General features: G+C 31.8%; 4 protein-coding genes across 6 annotated transcripts; 1 reads left to right on the forward strand and 3 right to left on the reverse strand.

The window, feature by feature from the left end:
• Positions 1-1,941: 1,941 nt before the first annotated feature.
• Positions 1,942-5,580, reverse strand: LOC126852331 (zinc finger FYVE domain-containing protein 1-like). Of its 2 annotated transcripts, none has more exons than XM_050597031.1 (7): positions 5,562-5,580; positions 4,158-4,487; positions 3,809-4,075; positions 3,325-3,697; positions 2,974-3,232; positions 2,444-2,894; positions 1,942-2,357 (listed from the first exon to the last, which is right to left on the reverse strand). In XM_050597031.1, the coding sequence occupies exons 1-7, from the start codon at positions 5,563-5,565 to the stop codon at positions 2,143-2,145; spliced, it is 1,899 nt and encodes a 632-aa protein (XP_050452988.1). In that variant the 5' UTR covers positions 5,566-5,580; the 3' UTR covers positions 1,942-2,142. The 2 variants fall into 2 exon arrangements, with proteins under 2 accessions (XP_050452988.1, XP_050452987.1); XM_050597030.1 differs by lacking the exon at positions 5,562-5,580 and adding an exon at positions 4,777-5,207 and having other exon boundaries at positions 4,158-4,646.
• A 580-nt stretch (positions 5,581-6,160) lies between these two features.
• On the forward strand, positions 6,161-9,768 carry LOC126852334 (rab GTPase-binding effector protein 1). Of its 2 annotated transcripts, none has more exons than XM_050597035.1 (9): positions 6,161-6,636; positions 6,901-7,008; positions 7,093-7,538; positions 7,712-8,208; positions 8,337-8,618; positions 8,716-8,935; positions 9,091-9,201; positions 9,282-9,500; positions 9,590-9,768. In XM_050597035.1, exons 1-8 carry the CDS (start codon positions 6,591-6,593, stop codon positions 9,447-9,449), a joined length of 1,878 nt encoding a protein of 625 aa, XP_050452992.1. In that variant the 5' UTR covers positions 6,161-6,590; the 3' UTR covers positions 9,450-9,500; positions 9,590-9,768. The 2 variants fall into 2 exon arrangements, with proteins under 2 accessions (XP_050452992.1, XP_050452993.1); XM_050597036.1 differs by having other exon boundaries at positions 7,093-7,526.
• A 994-nt stretch (positions 9,769-10,762) lies between these two features.
• On the reverse strand, positions 10,763-16,446 carry LOC126852340 (amyloid protein-binding protein 2). The gene is made up of 9 exons (XM_050597054.1): positions 16,214-16,446; positions 15,717-15,830; positions 15,346-15,596; positions 15,073-15,252; positions 14,732-14,987; positions 14,518-14,642; positions 14,155-14,434; positions 13,918-14,083; positions 10,763-13,808 (listed from the first exon to the last, which is right to left on the reverse strand). The coding sequence occupies exons 1-9, from the start codon at positions 16,355-16,357 to the stop codon at positions 13,579-13,581; spliced, it is 1,746 nt and encodes a 581-aa protein (XP_050453011.1). The 5' UTR covers positions 16,358-16,446; the 3' UTR covers positions 10,763-13,578.
• Positions 16,447-16,606: 160 nt separating this feature from the next.
• On the reverse strand, positions 16,607-18,799 carry LOC126852366 (U5 small nuclear ribonucleoprotein 40 kDa protein). The gene is made up of 6 exons (XM_050597118.1): positions 18,558-18,799; positions 18,310-18,439; positions 17,921-18,234; positions 17,571-17,843; positions 17,297-17,462; positions 16,607-17,175 (listed from the first exon to the last, which is right to left on the reverse strand). The coding sequence occupies exons 1-6, from the start codon at positions 18,669-18,671 to the stop codon at positions 17,123-17,125; spliced, it is 1,050 nt and encodes a 349-aa protein (XP_050453075.1). The 5' UTR covers positions 18,672-18,799; the 3' UTR covers positions 16,607-17,122.
• Between the last annotated feature and the right edge of the window lie 85 nt (positions 18,800-18,884).

The raw sequence follows: 18,884 nt of genomic DNA on the forward strand, positions 1-18,884 counted from the left end.
TCGGCTAAACGCGACATTTCGCGTCACCGTTTCTCGCCGCCACTCAGCCGCTCCGCGATCCTCGGCTCTCCTCCTTATTCCTTATGATGCAACTCTCGTCGACGCGATCGTAATGATCGATCGGTACGCGCAGCGATCTCAGGAGAAACTGAACTCACGTATCTCGACGGACAGACGTTGGTCTCCGTTAGTTTTCTAAAGACGGGCATCGCAGGGCACACTCTACACAACATCCAGCTGATTGAGACGCCATGTTCTGACGTCATCACGTGCTCGCCGAAGTATCACGCGTATCGCAATTCGATATCGTCGCGATTTCACGTGTCACCCGCGAATACACAAACGTGGGTTATGTTATACGGATCGTCCTTACTGTATTTAGAAGAGGGACCGATTTCGAATAAAGACGAAATATTAACACCGTTCTATATCCCTAGATATTGTGAATACATTCCGATTATATTCAAGACTTTTTGTGTATATATTTTAAAATGTTTTATTCTTTAATTTTCTTTTCTTAAAATTTCATTTTGTATAATTTTTTAAATATCGCATTAAAAAATTATATTATATATTTTTAAATAATATATCTTAATTGAAAAATTATTTTCTCAGATATAAAATTTATAAAAATATAGACATTTGATTAAATAATAAATCCATTGAATATAACACTCAATCTCTCACAATATATAGATTTCTCAACATATATATTGACAGTATAACTTTTCAAAATACAAAATTCTCATATATATATATATATATATATATATATATATATATATATATATATTTGTAACAATTCAATATTATACATTCCTAAATAAAAATAACGAAAATAGTTGAAAAAAGATAAAGCAATTTATATTTTGAAAACTCGCGCTTTATTTTTAGCTATTCATTGTATTGTACAGAATAAAATAAAATTGATAATTTGTACTTCTGAAAAAGATTCGCATAATCCAGGCGTTACACGCATGTGCAATCCCACTTAAATACAAGTCCTCAAATATTTTATCGATATTTAACAATTGTCACAGCCACAATATTTCTCATAAACAATACCTTTTTAAAGCTACTTGCTACTCTTATCAGAAGATCAAAAGATATTGCATATATATACAATCATTAATATATATTACGATCATATATATTACATACATACATATATGTTGTATGTATACATATATATGTGTATATATATGTGTGTGTGTGTGTGTGTGTGTGTGTGTGTATATATATATACACATATATATAATAATCATTAATATATATTATACTATATATTAATGTATACTATATTGAATGCATTTTATATGTATATATAACATTTTTCATATTTTATTATCTAAATTTGTAATAATACATCTTCACAGGGTATTTTCATAAATATAATTTTAATCTATGTTTCTCTTTCACAGATATATAAAATTGTATTAAAAAAACGTAGTGTACATCTTCAATAAAAGCTTCACGGGATTACTTTTTAAATACAATAACAATCATAATATCATGGCACAATCATACAATTCTGTACAGTTATAAGTAAAAAATCATATGATTCTTAGTATCATGTTTTAATGACAAATACTAAATTAAAGTAAGGTTTTCTCTAAAGGTTTTCCTTATTTTTAAAAATTCTAGTAGTTTGATCTCTCTAATCATATTTTAGAAATAATATAATATATAATATATAATATATATATATATATATATATATATATATATATATATATATATATATATGTTTCATAAATATATAAAGAATAAAAAAACTACTTTCAGAAATGATTTTATACTATTTGATATTAAAACTAAAATATATTTTTTACGTTGGATAAAAATATTTCATGTTTTAAATTAAATTGCTAAAGAATTTTTTATATAAGTTAAAAAATTAAAATTTTTATTTCATGTTAAAAAAATGTGTTAAAAAATCTATGGCTGATTGTAAATCTTTTACCAAATAAATATATTCTATAATCACAATTAAATCAATACAGAGCTTTTGTACATCTTACAAAAGCGATTGTATGTGTGTATGTGTGTGAAATAAGCGTTTATTTCATCTCTAGAATTCCTCTGATTGTGAGATCTATATTTTGGAATCCTAATCTCTGAGAAGTATACTTTCAGTCAATTTCAAACACAGGCATTGCATACCCTAACAGGATGTTGCCAGCCTCTGTGAGGTACAGGTTTACGATGTTGCGAACATTCTTGACACACCCCACGTCCGCAGGCTCTGCAGTGATGTAAAAAAAGCGTATCGGAAAATTTTCGATCGCATACGCAACAATTGACAACTTCCGAATCAGGTATCCAATAAGACGGTCGAACGGAATCTTTTATGAATGCTATGTAAATGGAAAAATTTATCAGTTTATTCCGTGATGTAAAAGAAATTATACAAATATCTGTAAAACAAAATGCTTTTACTCACATTTGGAATAGCTCAAGACAGTTCCGACGACGTTGAGCGTTGATACAACGTGTTCTGTCATCTTTCGAACACCGACGTCCTCAATAGGAGGATCGAGGGAATCATCACTGGAATAATTAGTTTCCTTCTCGTAGCACGTGTCGCAGACACGAACGGGTGAAAACCAATTTCTGTTGGGCACGCACTTCGTTTTTGACGAACACTGCGCGCAGAAACCCTCTCCGCAATCGCGACAATGATGTTTGTCATCTGTTGGACTAAACAAGATTTTGCATTGATAGCAGTATTTTATCTCGCTGTTTGGTCGCCAATATGACGGTGCCACTTGATCCGCAGCCCAGGCTTTTAGCGCTTTAGTAGGTTGTAGAGAGACATTCGTGACCGCTTCGGTGATGTACGAAACACTGTCGATGACCCGTTGCGCTGTATTTTGAGACGCTATAGAATTTGGCTGAAAGAGAATATAAAAGATTATAGTGCAAAAATAAATGTCAAAAATATAAAAATTTTCTTTCGTTCTCGATATTTACCATATTCCATACATGCGTGATCTTTTTGCGTATAGCAACATCCTCCGAATTATTGCCATACCAGTATTGTCTGCTTCTGTATATTTCTCCACAATGTGGACAATTTATAATGTATCCTGACCAGGCACTTTTTGCGAAGCTATACCAGCTATACTGATCTTCCTCTTGATACTCTCTGATTACTTCAATTTCATTTCCATTCCTATAACATCTCTTGCATATGTATATCGAGTTTTCATACTGACATTGGAATTTGCACCTATTACAACAAACAAAATGAATATGATAATAATGCAATAATTGTAGCAGCAGCAGAGCAAAAAAAAAAAAAATTAGTATGAGAAAATCAACCTGGCATTATTACTGTGTGATTTTCCTTCGCGAAGGTGTCCCATACTATTATTACATCCATTACCACAACTCAGACATTTTACAGGGCAAGTAAAGTATTGGTATGGAAATAGAGAATCGGATAAATTTTCTATTTCGCTAGAAAACCGATCGTTCAAACTCCTAAGCGTGTTATATACTAGATGTGGTTTTCTGGCTGAACGGACTGTCGTATTGTTCAATTCGATTTCGATTACGGATCGCAGTTGTTCATAATCCGTTATACCATTTACCATTTGCAGTCCAACATATTTGATAGAGTTGAAAGCATCAATATCAAGATTCATTTGTGTAAATCTAGCTCTCAAGATGTCTTCTGCACTTTCTGATTCATCTACAAAGAAATCGATAGATATAATTTATTATGGTTAGTTATATAATTTATATCTGTAATGAATTTCTTAGTTTGAAATTACTGTAATTTTGACAGAGTGGCAATATGTACTGTTGGTCAAAGGTATGGTGTGCCTAGTTTCGTGCAGCACTATAATACTTGGTCCAAGTGTGCTCAGTGAGTTAGAGATTCCCTCTTGCTGCCCTATTGCTTGTAAAGCAGTTTTAAAATGATAACTATAAGCACGGGACGCAGCACCCAGAAATGTAAATAAATCCCTGTTCAGCCTTTCTGAGTAGATTCCATAAACTACAATATCGGATACTGCGAGTACTTTGAGTAACAATCTTGTATGTTTGTTTTCACAATTTGTAACACCTAAGAGCAAACAATGTTACTTGTTAAATTCAGTACAGAAGATTAATTTTATATTTCAATAATAACACAAGATGTATTGTACCTTGTAAACCTTCTGTATCCAAGCAAATAACATTTAGAATCGGATCAAACGCTGCCCAAACGCCTAATGTACAACAATCCTGTTCGTTTGATGTTTGAAATACCTCTTCACCTTTAAAAAATACTTGGTTCATGGTGTGGCTTTTTCCATCACCTGTATTTCCAAATATCGAAACCACTTTCACTTTAGTGTCCTCTTTGATACAATTCAATTTTTTCAGGAACTCTTCAGCATCGGAGACTTGCAGATTCTCTTGTCCATCCATTAACAAGAAACTCTTGTTATTATTATTGTGACATTTCGTGCAAGAGTCCATCAGGAAGTTTTTGTCTACAAAAAATAGCTTGGGATTAAATTCAGGCAGCTTATCAAAGTCATCTAAACTGTTGTCTAAGCTCTTCATTATAGCAGGAGCTGTCGGTTCTTTCTTGATGGGTTGCCAGGGTTTCCATAATGAATTCATGATGCTCGTATAAACAAAAATTGTCCCTTAAAAATAAATTAAAACTTGAATCCGTCAGCCTCGTTATAGTAATATTTTCATAAATAAAAGAAATAAAGTAAAATATACACGATCGCGCAACTACGACGTAAATATACGATGTTCTTTCTCTCTCACCTGCATGCATACGCACGAGACTCGACAATTCAACAAGCACCAAGCATCGTCGTCAGGAAGGACGAGCAAGTGCAGGATGTAACTTAAAATCGCGAAAGATTCGCGGATAATTTACGGAAATTTCGAATCGTGACTCAGGAAAATCGGCGCGTGATGGTCACATCGCCATTATTGTATTGTATATCAGAGTCGCCGGATTTGGATCTCGTCAACATTGAATCATCCGATTGAAAAACTAGGTGCGACGACGCGACACGCATTGACGATCAATTTTGAAACGCGAAGCGCTCCCGAAATATATCATCGATCACAATTGTCGCATTAAAGCGCTTTTCCCGGAAAAATATATTTTGTGTGCGCAAATAAAGAACAATATATACAATACATTACTCGGCTATACAGGGTGTGCTCGAAAATAGTGCGAATTGAAATATTTTCATTTGAAGAAAAAGAATGTGTTATTTAGATGTTAGAATTTTTCTATATTACTAATATTACATCTATTACAGAAAATTTCTAAATATTCAATAAAAGATATATTTTTCGAAGCAAGATAATCGGAATTGGATTAAAAAAAATTACGATTCATTAATTTAAACTGCGTGAAGAAAAGAGAGAAGACTGATTGCAAACTTATAGAATATACGATGAGATGCAATTATCTCGACATCGAAAGATATTGAAAAGCCATCTTATCTATGATAAAATATAAAATAATATGATAATTAAATATGATAATATATAATAATATGATAGATATATATGATAAATGAATTATTACATACACATATATGTAATAAGATGCTGTAAATCCAAATCCACTTATGTGGAGGTAAGAAAATAACTGGCGCTATTGTAAACTGCAAAATTTCTCGCAAAATAATGAGGATGAGAAAAGAATTTACTCAGAATCTCGGAAAAGACAACAAATCTGATTGGCTACGCCATACTGTAATTATTAAGAAAAAGCATTTGAATAAGATGTAATTCGCATATTGAAGATTGAAATTTGACCAATCAGGATAAAGAATTTTTTTTTTTTATTTATTCTGATTTTATTTACATTCCAATCTTTAATCTTCGTGCTTGATTGATTGATTGATTGAGTTTTGCAAGTATTCTGGATAGTCCAATTGTTTAATTTTTACATTTTTATCATTTACAAAAAATAAAGTAGATACTATAACTATATAAGGATAGATTTTTAGAAAAGAAGAAACAAAATGTGTGTTGTCAAACCTGCGCATGAGTGTGTTAGGTTTGCGATATCACTGATCTCTAATTATTCAGCATTTTGTATAGCAAGAGTCGATTCGAATGATCGATATTAATCGGCGTGCGAGTAATGTAAAATAATGCGAGGTCCATTCTGCACTTCTTCGCGTTTAAAGGAAGACGAGTATACTGTATTCGTGCTTCGTAGAGAAGAGGACGGAGAGTCGTGCATAGAAAAAGTGCAACTTGAAGGGAGCAAGTCTAATTATAAGCGATACAATCACTTTGTGTGATACATCGCTAGAAAGAATTGTGAAATCGGGCGAGGTTGATTTTTTTCGCACGCGTGAATTCGACGAAACGTTATTCTCGAATTCCGTTACATCTTGGCATTAGGCTCGTGTGCTCGGTAACGTGACAAGTGTCGTTGATGAGCCAATAGAATTCTCGACGAATCCGGTTCCTCAGCGGTATGTCGGCGCCGTCGTTGAAGGATCACCAGTCATCCCGGCGGAGTTCCAAGATATGCTTCCCGATGAATTCGCGGCAGTGACCTATCCTAACAAGATTGCATCTGTCCGGTGCTGAGTGATCGAACGATGGAGCACCAGGACCAAAATCAAACGGTCAAAGCGAATGGAGACGGTAGGTCACGCGATTGTTTGGATTTGCTCGTCTTCTTGTTTAGATTGTTCTCTCGATCAACGGTACATCTCATGTAAAAAAAAAAGAAGAAATGTAGAGACAAAAAATTTAAACGCATTACATTACATTTGGTGTACGAGAAAAAGAGATCACATTAATTAGATGAAGATTTCACGAATTACTATTCGGTTGTTAATAATTAAATAATTAGACCTTTTAAGACACAATTTAATTTCATTAAGAGAATTATCTGTTGTGATTTAGAGGATCTACAGGCAAAGATCCATAGATTGGAGTCGGAAAATATTAAAATGCGAGAGGAATTTAATGTACAAAGAGCCAAGATGAAGGAATTGTTTCTTCAGAAAGAAGGTATGGAGCACATATATAACTTAAATACTGGATAAATAGTTTTGCAATAGTTATACTGAGAATTGCAATCAATAAATTTTGTAGAGGAATTAAAAAGAAGATTAGAGGAGAACACAGGCCTGCAAAAGGAGAATCTAAGACTAAAAAATGAACTGGATGAAGCAAAGAGTCAACTAGTTGTTGCAGATCTTAAAATACAAAATGATATATTAGTAGAGAAGAGGAAAGCTGAAGAAGAGATAGCATCTTTACAACAGGTTATTCATGAAACAGTAGAAGAATCTTCTTGTTCAAGAAAGCAGCTTGTCAGTGAAGTATCCAAGTTACAATTAGCTCTTTCTAAGCTTCAAGAAGAAAATGCACTATTGAAAACGCAATTGCCACGTGATCCGCCAACAGATGGACCACAAATCTCATTGTCTACAGTAACTAAAACATTAGCTAGAAAAGTGGCTTCACAGTTAGGTGCAGATTCTTTATCTCTAGGTCCTGATAATTTAGAAGAAAGCATGCGGAAGGTAAAAAAATATGTACGTAAATCTAAAACAGCATGAAACATTAAACCCTTTTCATGTAATAAAATTTACACATATTATACAAAGAAATATACTGCATTATGTGCCAAGATTATCATCTACATTTTTAGAAATGATAATGATTGTGTCATACATTAAAATAAATAAAAATTGATATGATTTTGTAGGCACAAGAAGATGCAGAAGTTTTACGTTCGTTGGTTGTACCACTTGAAGAAGAAATAAAAGCTTTAAAAGAAAAATTAAGGTCAACCGATGATGAACTGCAAAAATCTAAAGACATTTTATTAAAAAGACGGCAGCAAGAGCCTGGTTCCTTTGAGCCATCATGTGATATGTGTGCAAATTATGAAGCACAATTAGTCAAAGTAGAAGCGACTGCTAAAAATTTGGAGAAGCAGTTATTGGATTCTCAACGTATGCTACAAGCTCAAAGAGAGGACTTAGCTAAAGAAGTTGAATTTCGAAAAGAAATGGAAGGAAAGTGGAATGAGAAGAAGGAGGAGCATAAAATCAAAGTTGCAGAGCTCACAGCTACCTCGCAAACGACGCAACAAAATTTATTAGAGTTAAAGAAAACTTTCGAACAAGTTCAGAGGAGTGTAACAGAAGAGCTTTGTAAATTGACACGAGGTAGAGAAGAAGTACAGAGACATCTCACTGCGTAAGACAATTTCTTTGTAATAGATTTCATTTAATGATATTTTATAATTAAATTAAGATCTATAAACAAAATAAGCATATACTATTGATAAAGCTTTATTCAAATTTAATTGCACAATTTAATTGCAGACTTCAAGCAGAAAATGAGAATCTGGTGGGTAAGCAAAGCAAACATTCACAACAACTTCAAAGTGAAAGTATCAACATGCCAAATACTGTTGAGGAATTGCAATTTAGCCTTTTAAGAATGCGCGAAGATTTAATTACAGCCAAAGTAGCTCAAGAAGTAGCACAAGAGAAGGAAGAAACACTACGATATGAAGTCACTCTTCTGAGAGAACAAATGGAACAGGAGAGTACAGTTAAAGAACAAGAGAATTCTGTGTTAAAAAATGAAATAAGTGGATTAAGGTGAGATTCTCTATTGAACGGCGATTAAAATATTGATTATAATTACTTAATATTACAATCATCTGTATAAAACTTTATTGCGACAAATGATTTGTAGAGTGCAATTAGATAAGTACATAAGAGATCATCATATACTTGCTGATAGAGAAAAGAAACTTGATCAGTTAGAAAAACAGCTACAGGAAACCGAGAAAGAGAAGAAAGATGCAGAATCGGCCGTAACTGAACTACAACAGAGAGTTAAGAGTTTGCAGCAAGAATTAGATACTAGTGAAGCAGTGCAAAAAGACTTCGTGAGATTATCACAGTCATTACAGGTAAAAGAAATAAACAGTGAAATAAGAAGCATTCAAAATTGATGAAGAAGAATTTGTAATAAGTTATTTTTTAAATACAAACTCTGTTATATATATAAAATGGAGAAAGAAATATTTCAAGTATAAATAATATAATGTATTATTTTGACATACAGGTACAACTGGAAAGGATTAGACAGGCAGGTAGCGAAGTAAGATGGCAACATGAAGAGGATGTTGAAGAATGTCCTACTTGTCATACTACATTCTCAGTTACAAAGAAAAAGGTACATTATACAAATTAGATAATTCTTAATAGTCTCTTAATAATCTATGTAATGAAATTGAGATTTTACGTCATTTGCAGATGCATTGCCGTCACTGTGGCCATATATTTTGCCAATCTTGCCTCTCGCACGTCGTGAATAGCGGGCCGCAACAAAGACCATCCAGAGTCTGTGATGTTTGTCATACTTTATTAGTGCAAGATACTGCACCATACTTCAGCCAAGAAGCTCCACATACACCTGACTAAATGTCTTGAAACGACGATCTTAACGTAGTTCAACGAGACGTGCAATATCTGGTAATTTAGCACTCACTGAAATTAATACGTTTCAAGAATGTATCGATTACTAAATACCACCTAACAATAACTCTCTTCTGTTTTTATAGAGAGTTAGAAAGGTTCATAGTGTAAAAATATGGGGTTAAGGTATAAGAAATTCCTATTACCTGAGAACCGAAGTGATACAACAAATATCGTGTAAATATAAAAAGTTATGTACTATCTAAATAGTTATTGTAATTAAACAAATTAAAGCTTTTGAATGTATGTGAGTTATCCAGAAAAATATCGTGAGTATTTATATATTACATTAGTTTGTATTTATTTTAATTCTAAATATCTCAGACATTTATATAATTGGCAAGTCTCTACCCGAAATATGTAAATAATTGTATTTTATTTTTGTATTTTACAAAAATTTCTCTTTCTTTTTTGACATAGAAAATTGTTCTGGTCTTACTAATTTTATTATACTTAATTTTATGTGCAAATTTGTTTTTCTTTTTTTTCCTCTAATATAACAAACTAAATCAAATTTGTAAATTTATAATATGTAAAATGAAATAATAATTGCAAAATAGTATTTGCAAATTATTATTTGACTTGTTACTTTATGATTGTTAACTAAATTAAATTACTAATAACTAATTAAATAATTTCACTGCTGATAATAAAAGTTCTGTGAGAACTTAAGCTGCATTTGTACATCTATTTAGATCCTCAAAGATCAATCTAGATTTGAATAGAATGCTGTTAAATAAATTATACAATATCAAATGCATCTTAAATTCTTACTCCTATTATTTGTATCACATTGTTATTAACCATTGAACTTCGGAACTTTTATCATTTTTGTCTAATTATAAATTTACAATGGATGAGCGGTATCGTCTCATCACTTGATGTACACCAAACGTGCCTGGAGATTTTCAAGATTGACATAATTCAAGTTTGGAAAAAAGCTTATAGATAATTTTCTATGCATACTTAAAAATTCTTTTTTTTTTTGAGATATCTAATTAATTCGAGGACACGCGGCTGTCCATATAGTTTTTAATTAATAATATTTTTTATAATATACTTATGAGGGCACAATGTTTGATATATAAAGAAATATAAGATATATATAGGATATTTTTGAATTTTAGATATAAAAAAAGAGTTTTTGACAAAATGAGAAAGTAACATTTCAAATGATAAAAAATATTTGCTCACCAAATTGTTTATCGAGAGTTTGAAGAGCTTTATAATATATCTATCTTTTTAATTATATTAACACATTATTAACACATAGGTATATATATTTATTATTTCAAGATATGCATGAAAATCTACAAATATTGTAATCTTTCAAAATGAATAATGAATTGAAAAAATTATATGTGCATTCGGTAAACAAGTATAAATGAAAGATATTTTATATGAGAAACCTAAGCAATTCTTTTCGAAAATAGAAATTTATCTACAAATAGCGAATCGCATAAAATATAAAATACATAAATATATAAATATGAAAGATTAATACATTGAAAATTTTTATTAAAATATGTGCAGAGTTACTTATAATGACAATCGCCACGATTTTAGAATCACTTTTAATAGTTTGACAAACAAATTATGAGAAAAGAATTATATATAATAGGCATCAAGTATGGCATTAATGATGAAAGTTGAAAGAATTTAACAAATTTTTTTTTAATATAGTCTCAATGGTCTTTTCACTTCTTGAAATAGTATTGTATAACTTTCTTTAATAATTATGCAAAAAACATCAAACTACAAATTCAATGAATATGCATAATACTCCTTGAAAATTTCTGTCTATTTTTTTACAAAGAAAATTTATTTATGTCAAATATTAAACTAATCGATACAGAATGCGAGAAATGTATTACGCGAAGAAATTTCTATTAATATAGTAAATAATATCGGTAAGTAATAATTATATAATTTATATCATATACATGATGTATGTACGATGAAAATTTTCACTCTATTTCTATGCATTTTACAGAGAATTATCTTTTTTAATTATTTGTAGAGAAATTTTTTCCAATATATTTAATTTTATTCGTATATTTGTTTCTTTTTAACGCGTGAAATAATCGAATCATTGCTAACTCTAATTATAATTACTGACAACATTTAAGTAAAAGCTGAGGCGTACAATGTTGAGAAAATTATAATTTGAATTTGTATAATACTAAGTAAATCACACAACTATGCCTCATACTCTTATATGTATATTGTATCACTGAACATCTCGGAGCATTTTTATACTATGTTCTATCTAATTATGTAAGAGTTTACACAAATGTTCAAAACTTATCTAAGTGAATTTTCAACATAATATAAATCTGTAAAAGTACTTGTAGACTTTAATTGACGTAAATTCAAAGAGAATTTTTCATCTCAAGATCTCAATATCTTTATATGATTCGAAAAACGTGCGCGTCCAATTTTTATTTATATTTATTATGATATTTAGGAACGAAATATGTTTGATACAAAATTATAGGATATATATATATATATATAATATATATATATATATATATATATATGTAGGATGTGTATATTTTTAAATTAATATATCAAATTTTACAAAGAAAATAACATTTTAAACAACAAAACATTCGTTCATCAAATTGTTTATCAAGAACTTTAATACCTATATTTTTAATTACAATTACCACAAGCGCATGTATGTATTGATTATCATTGTTATTTAAAATTTATGCAACATATGAAAATTTACAATTATTGTAATCTTGAAATAAGCAATGAGTTATACAAATTATAAATGCATTCTGTAAGCGATCGTAACAAAAAAATATTTTATATGAAAAATCTGAGTAAAAAAATTCTTGAAAAATATAATTATCAACAAAAATAGCAAATTTAAAGTATAATATATATCAATTTAATATAAATTTTTCAATTAAATTAACACAAATGACTTATTGTCACATTTTGAACATCTTATTCTTATATTAATGTTTTTTTATTACATCATTAATTTGCTCTTCAGTAATTTCTTAAAGCAACTCTATTGGATTTTATTTAAAAAATTAAGTTTAGCACTAAGAATTTCCTCCAAATAAATTGAAACAAAGGAACCAAGCATATCAACAAATTTCCAGTAAAATGCCTGAAAGATAGATAGATCATTTAGGGATTGAGTAATTTTTGTATTCAGATTAAAGAACGATCTTTTGAACATCAATTTTCAAAAGATAGATATTGCTTTAATAGAACTATTTTTTAAAATAATTTCTAAATTAATTTCCGGCATAAATATCCCAATATTTTTTTATAAAGAATGAAAATCTGCGTCGAATATGTTTAAAAAACATGGAGTTCCATTAAAAAAAAAAAAATGGCATGATTGCACTTTGCAACTACATACATGCACATAAAAGTTGCATAGAATGTGTAAAGTTAGAGCAGCTAAAACCATTTAATTTTGCTTTGTATCTTTTTTTCTTCATATTTTAAATCTTTCGGCATGTCACATTTTCGTGGGACTCTCTGTACATATACATATACATAAAGATATATGAATAAGATTATAATAGATTGAAAAATTTATATTAAAATGACATATATATATATATATATATACATATATATATATATGTATATATAAAATATCTAAAAAGAATGTACATATTTTGATGTGCAAGAATCTCCAATACATTGAAATAAACTTAGATAAACTGAATCTAATTTGAAGCCAGAGATAATTAAACTCATAATAAAATAAAACCCATGTCATAATGTCGTCATTAATACAAATAATTTACACAAACAAATTTACATAAATTAACAATTTTTTCAACATTGTATTAATTAAGTTTAATATCATGTTGATAATAACTGTTCTTAATGCGATATTGACTATATGCATGTGTATTATAAAATATCGACACGAGATAGACAGTTAATTTAATCGTACGACCAGATCAGTGACAAATCTCCCTAATGTGAATAATTCCTACTTTGGCCCAATGTCTTATAAACGCAACAAAGACCAACGATTCGCTCGATGACATACAATGACATAAAATTTGAATTAGACATACTTATTGATATATCACATAGAAAAGAACACATTGATTATGTTTGCGATCGGTTGTGGACGTTTCTGTACATCGATCGGTGGATCTTCAGATTGAGCGTGTTTGTCTCTAAGTTCCTTCCAATGATTTAACGTATCTGTGTATTCCAATATTTTCTCATATTCATCTAATTTATTGTACACATGTAAGAGTCCTCGATAATCGTATTCTAAGCCACTGTAACTTTTCCCGAATAATTTTAAACCTGTAGATCAAAACATGATTCATCGCGTTTGATAAAATAACATGCATAACATTTTGCATTTCCAATCATTTCCCAAAAGTCGATTCAAATTACATGTAGTTATACTTACTGATTGCAATGCTACGATAATAAAGCTTCTCTGCGTCTCTATATCGGTTCATGTGAAAATTATACAATGAAGCTAAATGCCCTATGCTCAAACCTACTTCATAGTCTTCAGGACCCAATAACTCTTCTTTGATACGAATCGCTTTCAGATGCATTGCTTCCGCTTCCTACAAAATGTTGAACATGTAATAACAAAATAATTAAATATTTATACACGTGTTTGCCTTTATCAAAATACCTCAAACTTTCTCATACTCTGATATAAGCGTCCCAGATTTCCATAATGCTTCGCTGTTTGTACATTTCTTTCGCCAAATGCAGTTTTGGCTAAATGTAAAGCGGATAAATGAAGACACTCAGATTTGAGTAACAGATTTTGTTCGGATAACGGCGTAGACGCGTTATCTATAGCAATCTCTTCGAGAATAAGCGCTTTTACTCGTTTAGCACTTGCGAGCATCAAATGATAGGGAGGTAAGAGTTTCTCCATAATATCTATAGCTATTCCAGCGTGATCACTGCAAAATAAAATTTTACAAAAATAAATATTATATTATCAAGTGTAATATATAAATTAAAGGTAATTCCAATTAAATATTACCTTGCTTCGTCGAACTTGCCAGAACTATATTCGTATACATAGAGAGCATAAGCTAAGTCTTCGTGCGCCAAAGCGACATGGAGATTAGTCTTGCCGAAAATCGCTCTTCTAATATCTAATGCAGTCTGGAAAAAGACGGTAATGATTCTTTCTTTTTTTCGAAAAGTTTTCGATTATAAAGATTCATGAAAAATATATATTTAGAAATAAATACCTTATAGACGGATACACTATTAATGATGCTATCATAGTTTAGTAAGTAGAATCCATAATCAATGAGAACGTCGCTATACTTTGGATGATCTGTATCAAAAATCTCTCTGGCGAGATAAACAGCTTCTCTGATCAGTAAACCAGCCTTCTGAAACTCGCGTTTAACTACGCACGATTTCGCCGCTTGTCTTAAAACATCGATAATAACCCGTGCGGGAAGCGACGGTTTTAAATGCTTCAACGCTTCTATGCTCCACCTAAAAAAATAATAGACATCAATATAAAATGTGTAAAAAAGATAAAAATTACGCAAAACAGAAATATTGTTAATTAAGAGTGTACCTGTAAGCTTGATCATATTCACTGCGTATGAAGAATAATACACTGAATTCTGCAAAAAGCGCTGCATGATTACTGTTATTGTACTGCGCATTTTTTAATTGTTCTATCATTTCTATGGCAAGTTGATGAGTCTCTGCAGCCCCATCAAAAGCACAGTATGCCGCTTGTGCATGTAACAGTCTAAAAATATAATTATTCAATAATTGTAAATATTATTGAAAGTATAATTTCTCTATATATATAAAATATTAAAAAAAAAATTAATTCTCTTACTTGTGACAACAATCTAATGTTCTACACCAATCCTCAGGAGTTTGATTGTTGACAATACACAATTCCTTGCAAGCCAACAGTACTTCTTCACTTTCCGAATACCAGCCAGCATCACTGAGAAACCCACCAAGTCTCAAACCCAGATTTATAGTCTTATCCTGTGCAGCAGGATTCTCCCTTACTTGAAAACAGTGCATGTTGTAACTGATGGCCAAATTCTTTCCCACCCTTATTCCATGATACATTGGAGCCTTCAAAACCGAAGAAGAAAACAAACAAATAAAATAAGATATCTTTCTTAGAGAAAAAATTTAAAAAAATGACAGAGCAATTATTCTCGAAAATCGGTGGTCTGATACGATCAAAATCACCTGAAAGATTTGCAGAAGGTGTATTCGACGATTGGTGACCTTGAGCATCTTGGAGAAAGTCTCCAGATCGCTCAATTCCGCTCCCAATATGCATAATCTTCTTTCTCTGTACAGCTGAAACACAAATCGAACACATTAGAGATAACACGCGGGACAATGAGCGGCGATAGGTCGATCGATTATGAGATGAAACGGAATTCTCCTTTTTTTTTTAAATCGCGTTTCCCGCAAACGCGTCGCAAATGTCAAATCAAACTCAACAGCTGAGCTCGAGGATGATTCATAACGCAAACGATAAATGATTGCGCATCGCGAATCGATCATCAGCGGAGGCAAACATACGCGATTCTAAGATTCCGGGATAAAAAATCGTCATTCCCTCGGAGAGAGCGAGGCGCGTAAAAACAAACCACATCGTGCGCGTGATGACGATTGTATGTACATACTGGACGTACGGTGGGTCGGTGCTGTCGTTGTCCCGCTGACTTGATGTTTACCTGATAGTAGAGATCGAACCGCACGTTCTTGGGCAAGTCGGCAAGATGCGGCTTGTAACTCCGAAACTTGTCCGCCACTGCAGACACGCATAATTCGTACAGGCTCTTGGAGGAAAACAACCGTGACTCGCTTCCATCGGCCATTTTCGCGAACGGCCTTTGATTAATTACCAACACAATCTCGCTATATATGCTATATACATGCGTGCATGTGACAGGACTTATGTGTGATCACACGGGACACGTCTTTGCCTACCGAGCGCACGCGCACCTGTCTCGCGTGATTAGAGATGTCGCACCGCTGTTTTTGAGCTAGCGCAATGATACTTTTTAAACGCGCACATGAAATTTTGATGTATTTTTTTCTATTTACGACATATATAATGAAAAAAAAATATTTATTTTACTTTTATTTATTATACAAGTTAAAACTATATATTCTTTATATTTGTGTTAAAAAACATTAATAAGATTTTCTGCATTTTGTCTTATCTTTACAACAAATGTTTATATAATAAACTAGCTGCAAAATATTAATAAATTTTGTTAGTGTTACCTGTCAATTATATAATCCAATGATTTACATTTTCTATTCCTTTCCAAATTCATGATGGACTTTATACCATATTGGTCAGACATGTATGTATGTACATCGCTTATTATGACCTTTATGTACTGTACATATACACATGTGAAATTGTTCATTTGGCATCACCGCTTCAGGTATGAATGCGATCGCGTGTACAGTACATATTCATTTATATATTTATATTAAAGCAAATTCTTTTCATTTTAGATTAAATAAGACATATGAAAAAAAAAAATCAATCTGTGAGCGAGAAAAGAATTGCAATTTAGTATACAAACTAGTTTAAAAACTAATATTATTAAATTTAAATTCTAATATTATTAAGTCTCAATCTCGCCCAAATAGATTTGCTTGTCACTAGATCCCGAGCACACTGAAAAAATATGATTATAATATTATATGCATGTACAATTAAAAATACATATATTTTACATATTTTCCTATGATAAATGTTCTCTATGAAAACAGAACGTTTATTACAAATTATTCCATACCTATAGGTTCTTTTGGATGGAAATCAATGTCATTCACAGATCCGTTGTGTCCCGGCAATTTGTACAATATTCTACGACTCGTAGTATCCCAAATATAATGAAATCGGTCTGACGATCCAGCCGAGACTTTGCTACCGTCTGGTGACCAGGCGCATCTCAGAAGGTTCTAAAAATGATGTTTCTGACTTACTGACATTTATAGCATACATGTTTTTCCTTTTTGAATATTTATTGCATAGATGTTTTTCTTTTTTGCATTAGAAAAAAAACATACTTTTTCAAAGTTATGTTGATGGCCGGACAATATTTTTACGCAGCGTTCATAGGGTGCGAATGGTCGTACGTCCCATATTTTTAATGTATTATCCATAGCATTGGAAAGTATATACGATCCATCAGGACTAAGACTCAATCCGGTAATTGTGTCGGTGTGCCCCTTCAATTTGTAAAGCACTGCATTCTTTCGAAGATCCCATACTTTTACATCATTATCGATACCGCCACTGATTACTTGTTCCGCCGTATCGTTGAATGTTACCGCTGTAACCTACAATTGTATCGACAAAATTTTGGATATATATGTATAATTATTTATACATTAAATGCATTATTGAGATATGATACCTGATATGTGTTGTTCAATGTGTGGCATTGACCGCGTTTTCTGGGATCCCAGATACGTATCGTGCTGTCGTCACTGCCCGAGCAGAGTAATGTAGGTCCCCTTCGCGCGCCTGACACGGAATTTACAAACGAAGTATGGCCCTTCAACTTTTTGATTCTTGATCCAGCCACTATATCCCACAAACCCAACGTCATGTCCGTGCTAGCTGTGTACAAATGATTGCCGTCTGGACTGAAGTGTAATTCCATCACTGCTCCGCTGTGTCCAGTCATAATGCCGATATTCTCACATTCTCCGTAAACATTCCAGATGACTGCAAGTTATAATTATTTTATTAAATAAGACATGCAATAGTTATAAAGTTAACAAACGGCTTGACAAGACGTACAGATTTGTCGATCGAATCCCGTGGATGCCAGATATTGTCCTTCCGGATGAAATTCCAGAGAAAAGATGTCTCCTTGGTGTCCCTCGAGCAACATTATCATCGACATCAAGGAGGACGTTCGCGGTGGACCCTTGAAAATTTTATCATAAAAATTTTACATTTTCTAGAAAGAAAACAATAACACAACATCCTGTTTGTTCGGAGTAATGCTAAAACTCTGTTGAAAATAACGATGTAAGGTAACTTACGCTTTGCACGACAGCCTTTTCTCTGCTACTAAAAACGACTTCATTCTTGGTACGTTTTGATGCGGGGACCAACGCCAAAATATCATCTCCCTTTCTTTTATCCAGGATCGGCATATTATTAAAATGTCAATTCAATATTATAAATACAACACACGCGTTTATTTACCTGTCGAATGCTACACACGTACGTTCAGTACAAATATTCTCATGCTCATGTTCTCAAAGACCACAGACATGTAGATATATAGACATATAAACTATATATTATGTCAAAGATGTTTTTTTGTCCGTTTGACTCTATGAAAGTTTTTAATCTTTTGATTGTCC

The sequence above is a fragment of the Cataglyphis hispanica genome, chromosome 10 (assembly GCF_021464435.1).
Source record: "Cataglyphis hispanica isolate Lineage 1 chromosome 10, ULB_Chis1_1.0, whole genome shotgun sequence".
Taxonomy (NCBI): Eukaryota; Metazoa; Arthropoda; class Insecta; order Hymenoptera; family Formicidae; genus Cataglyphis; species Cataglyphis hispanica.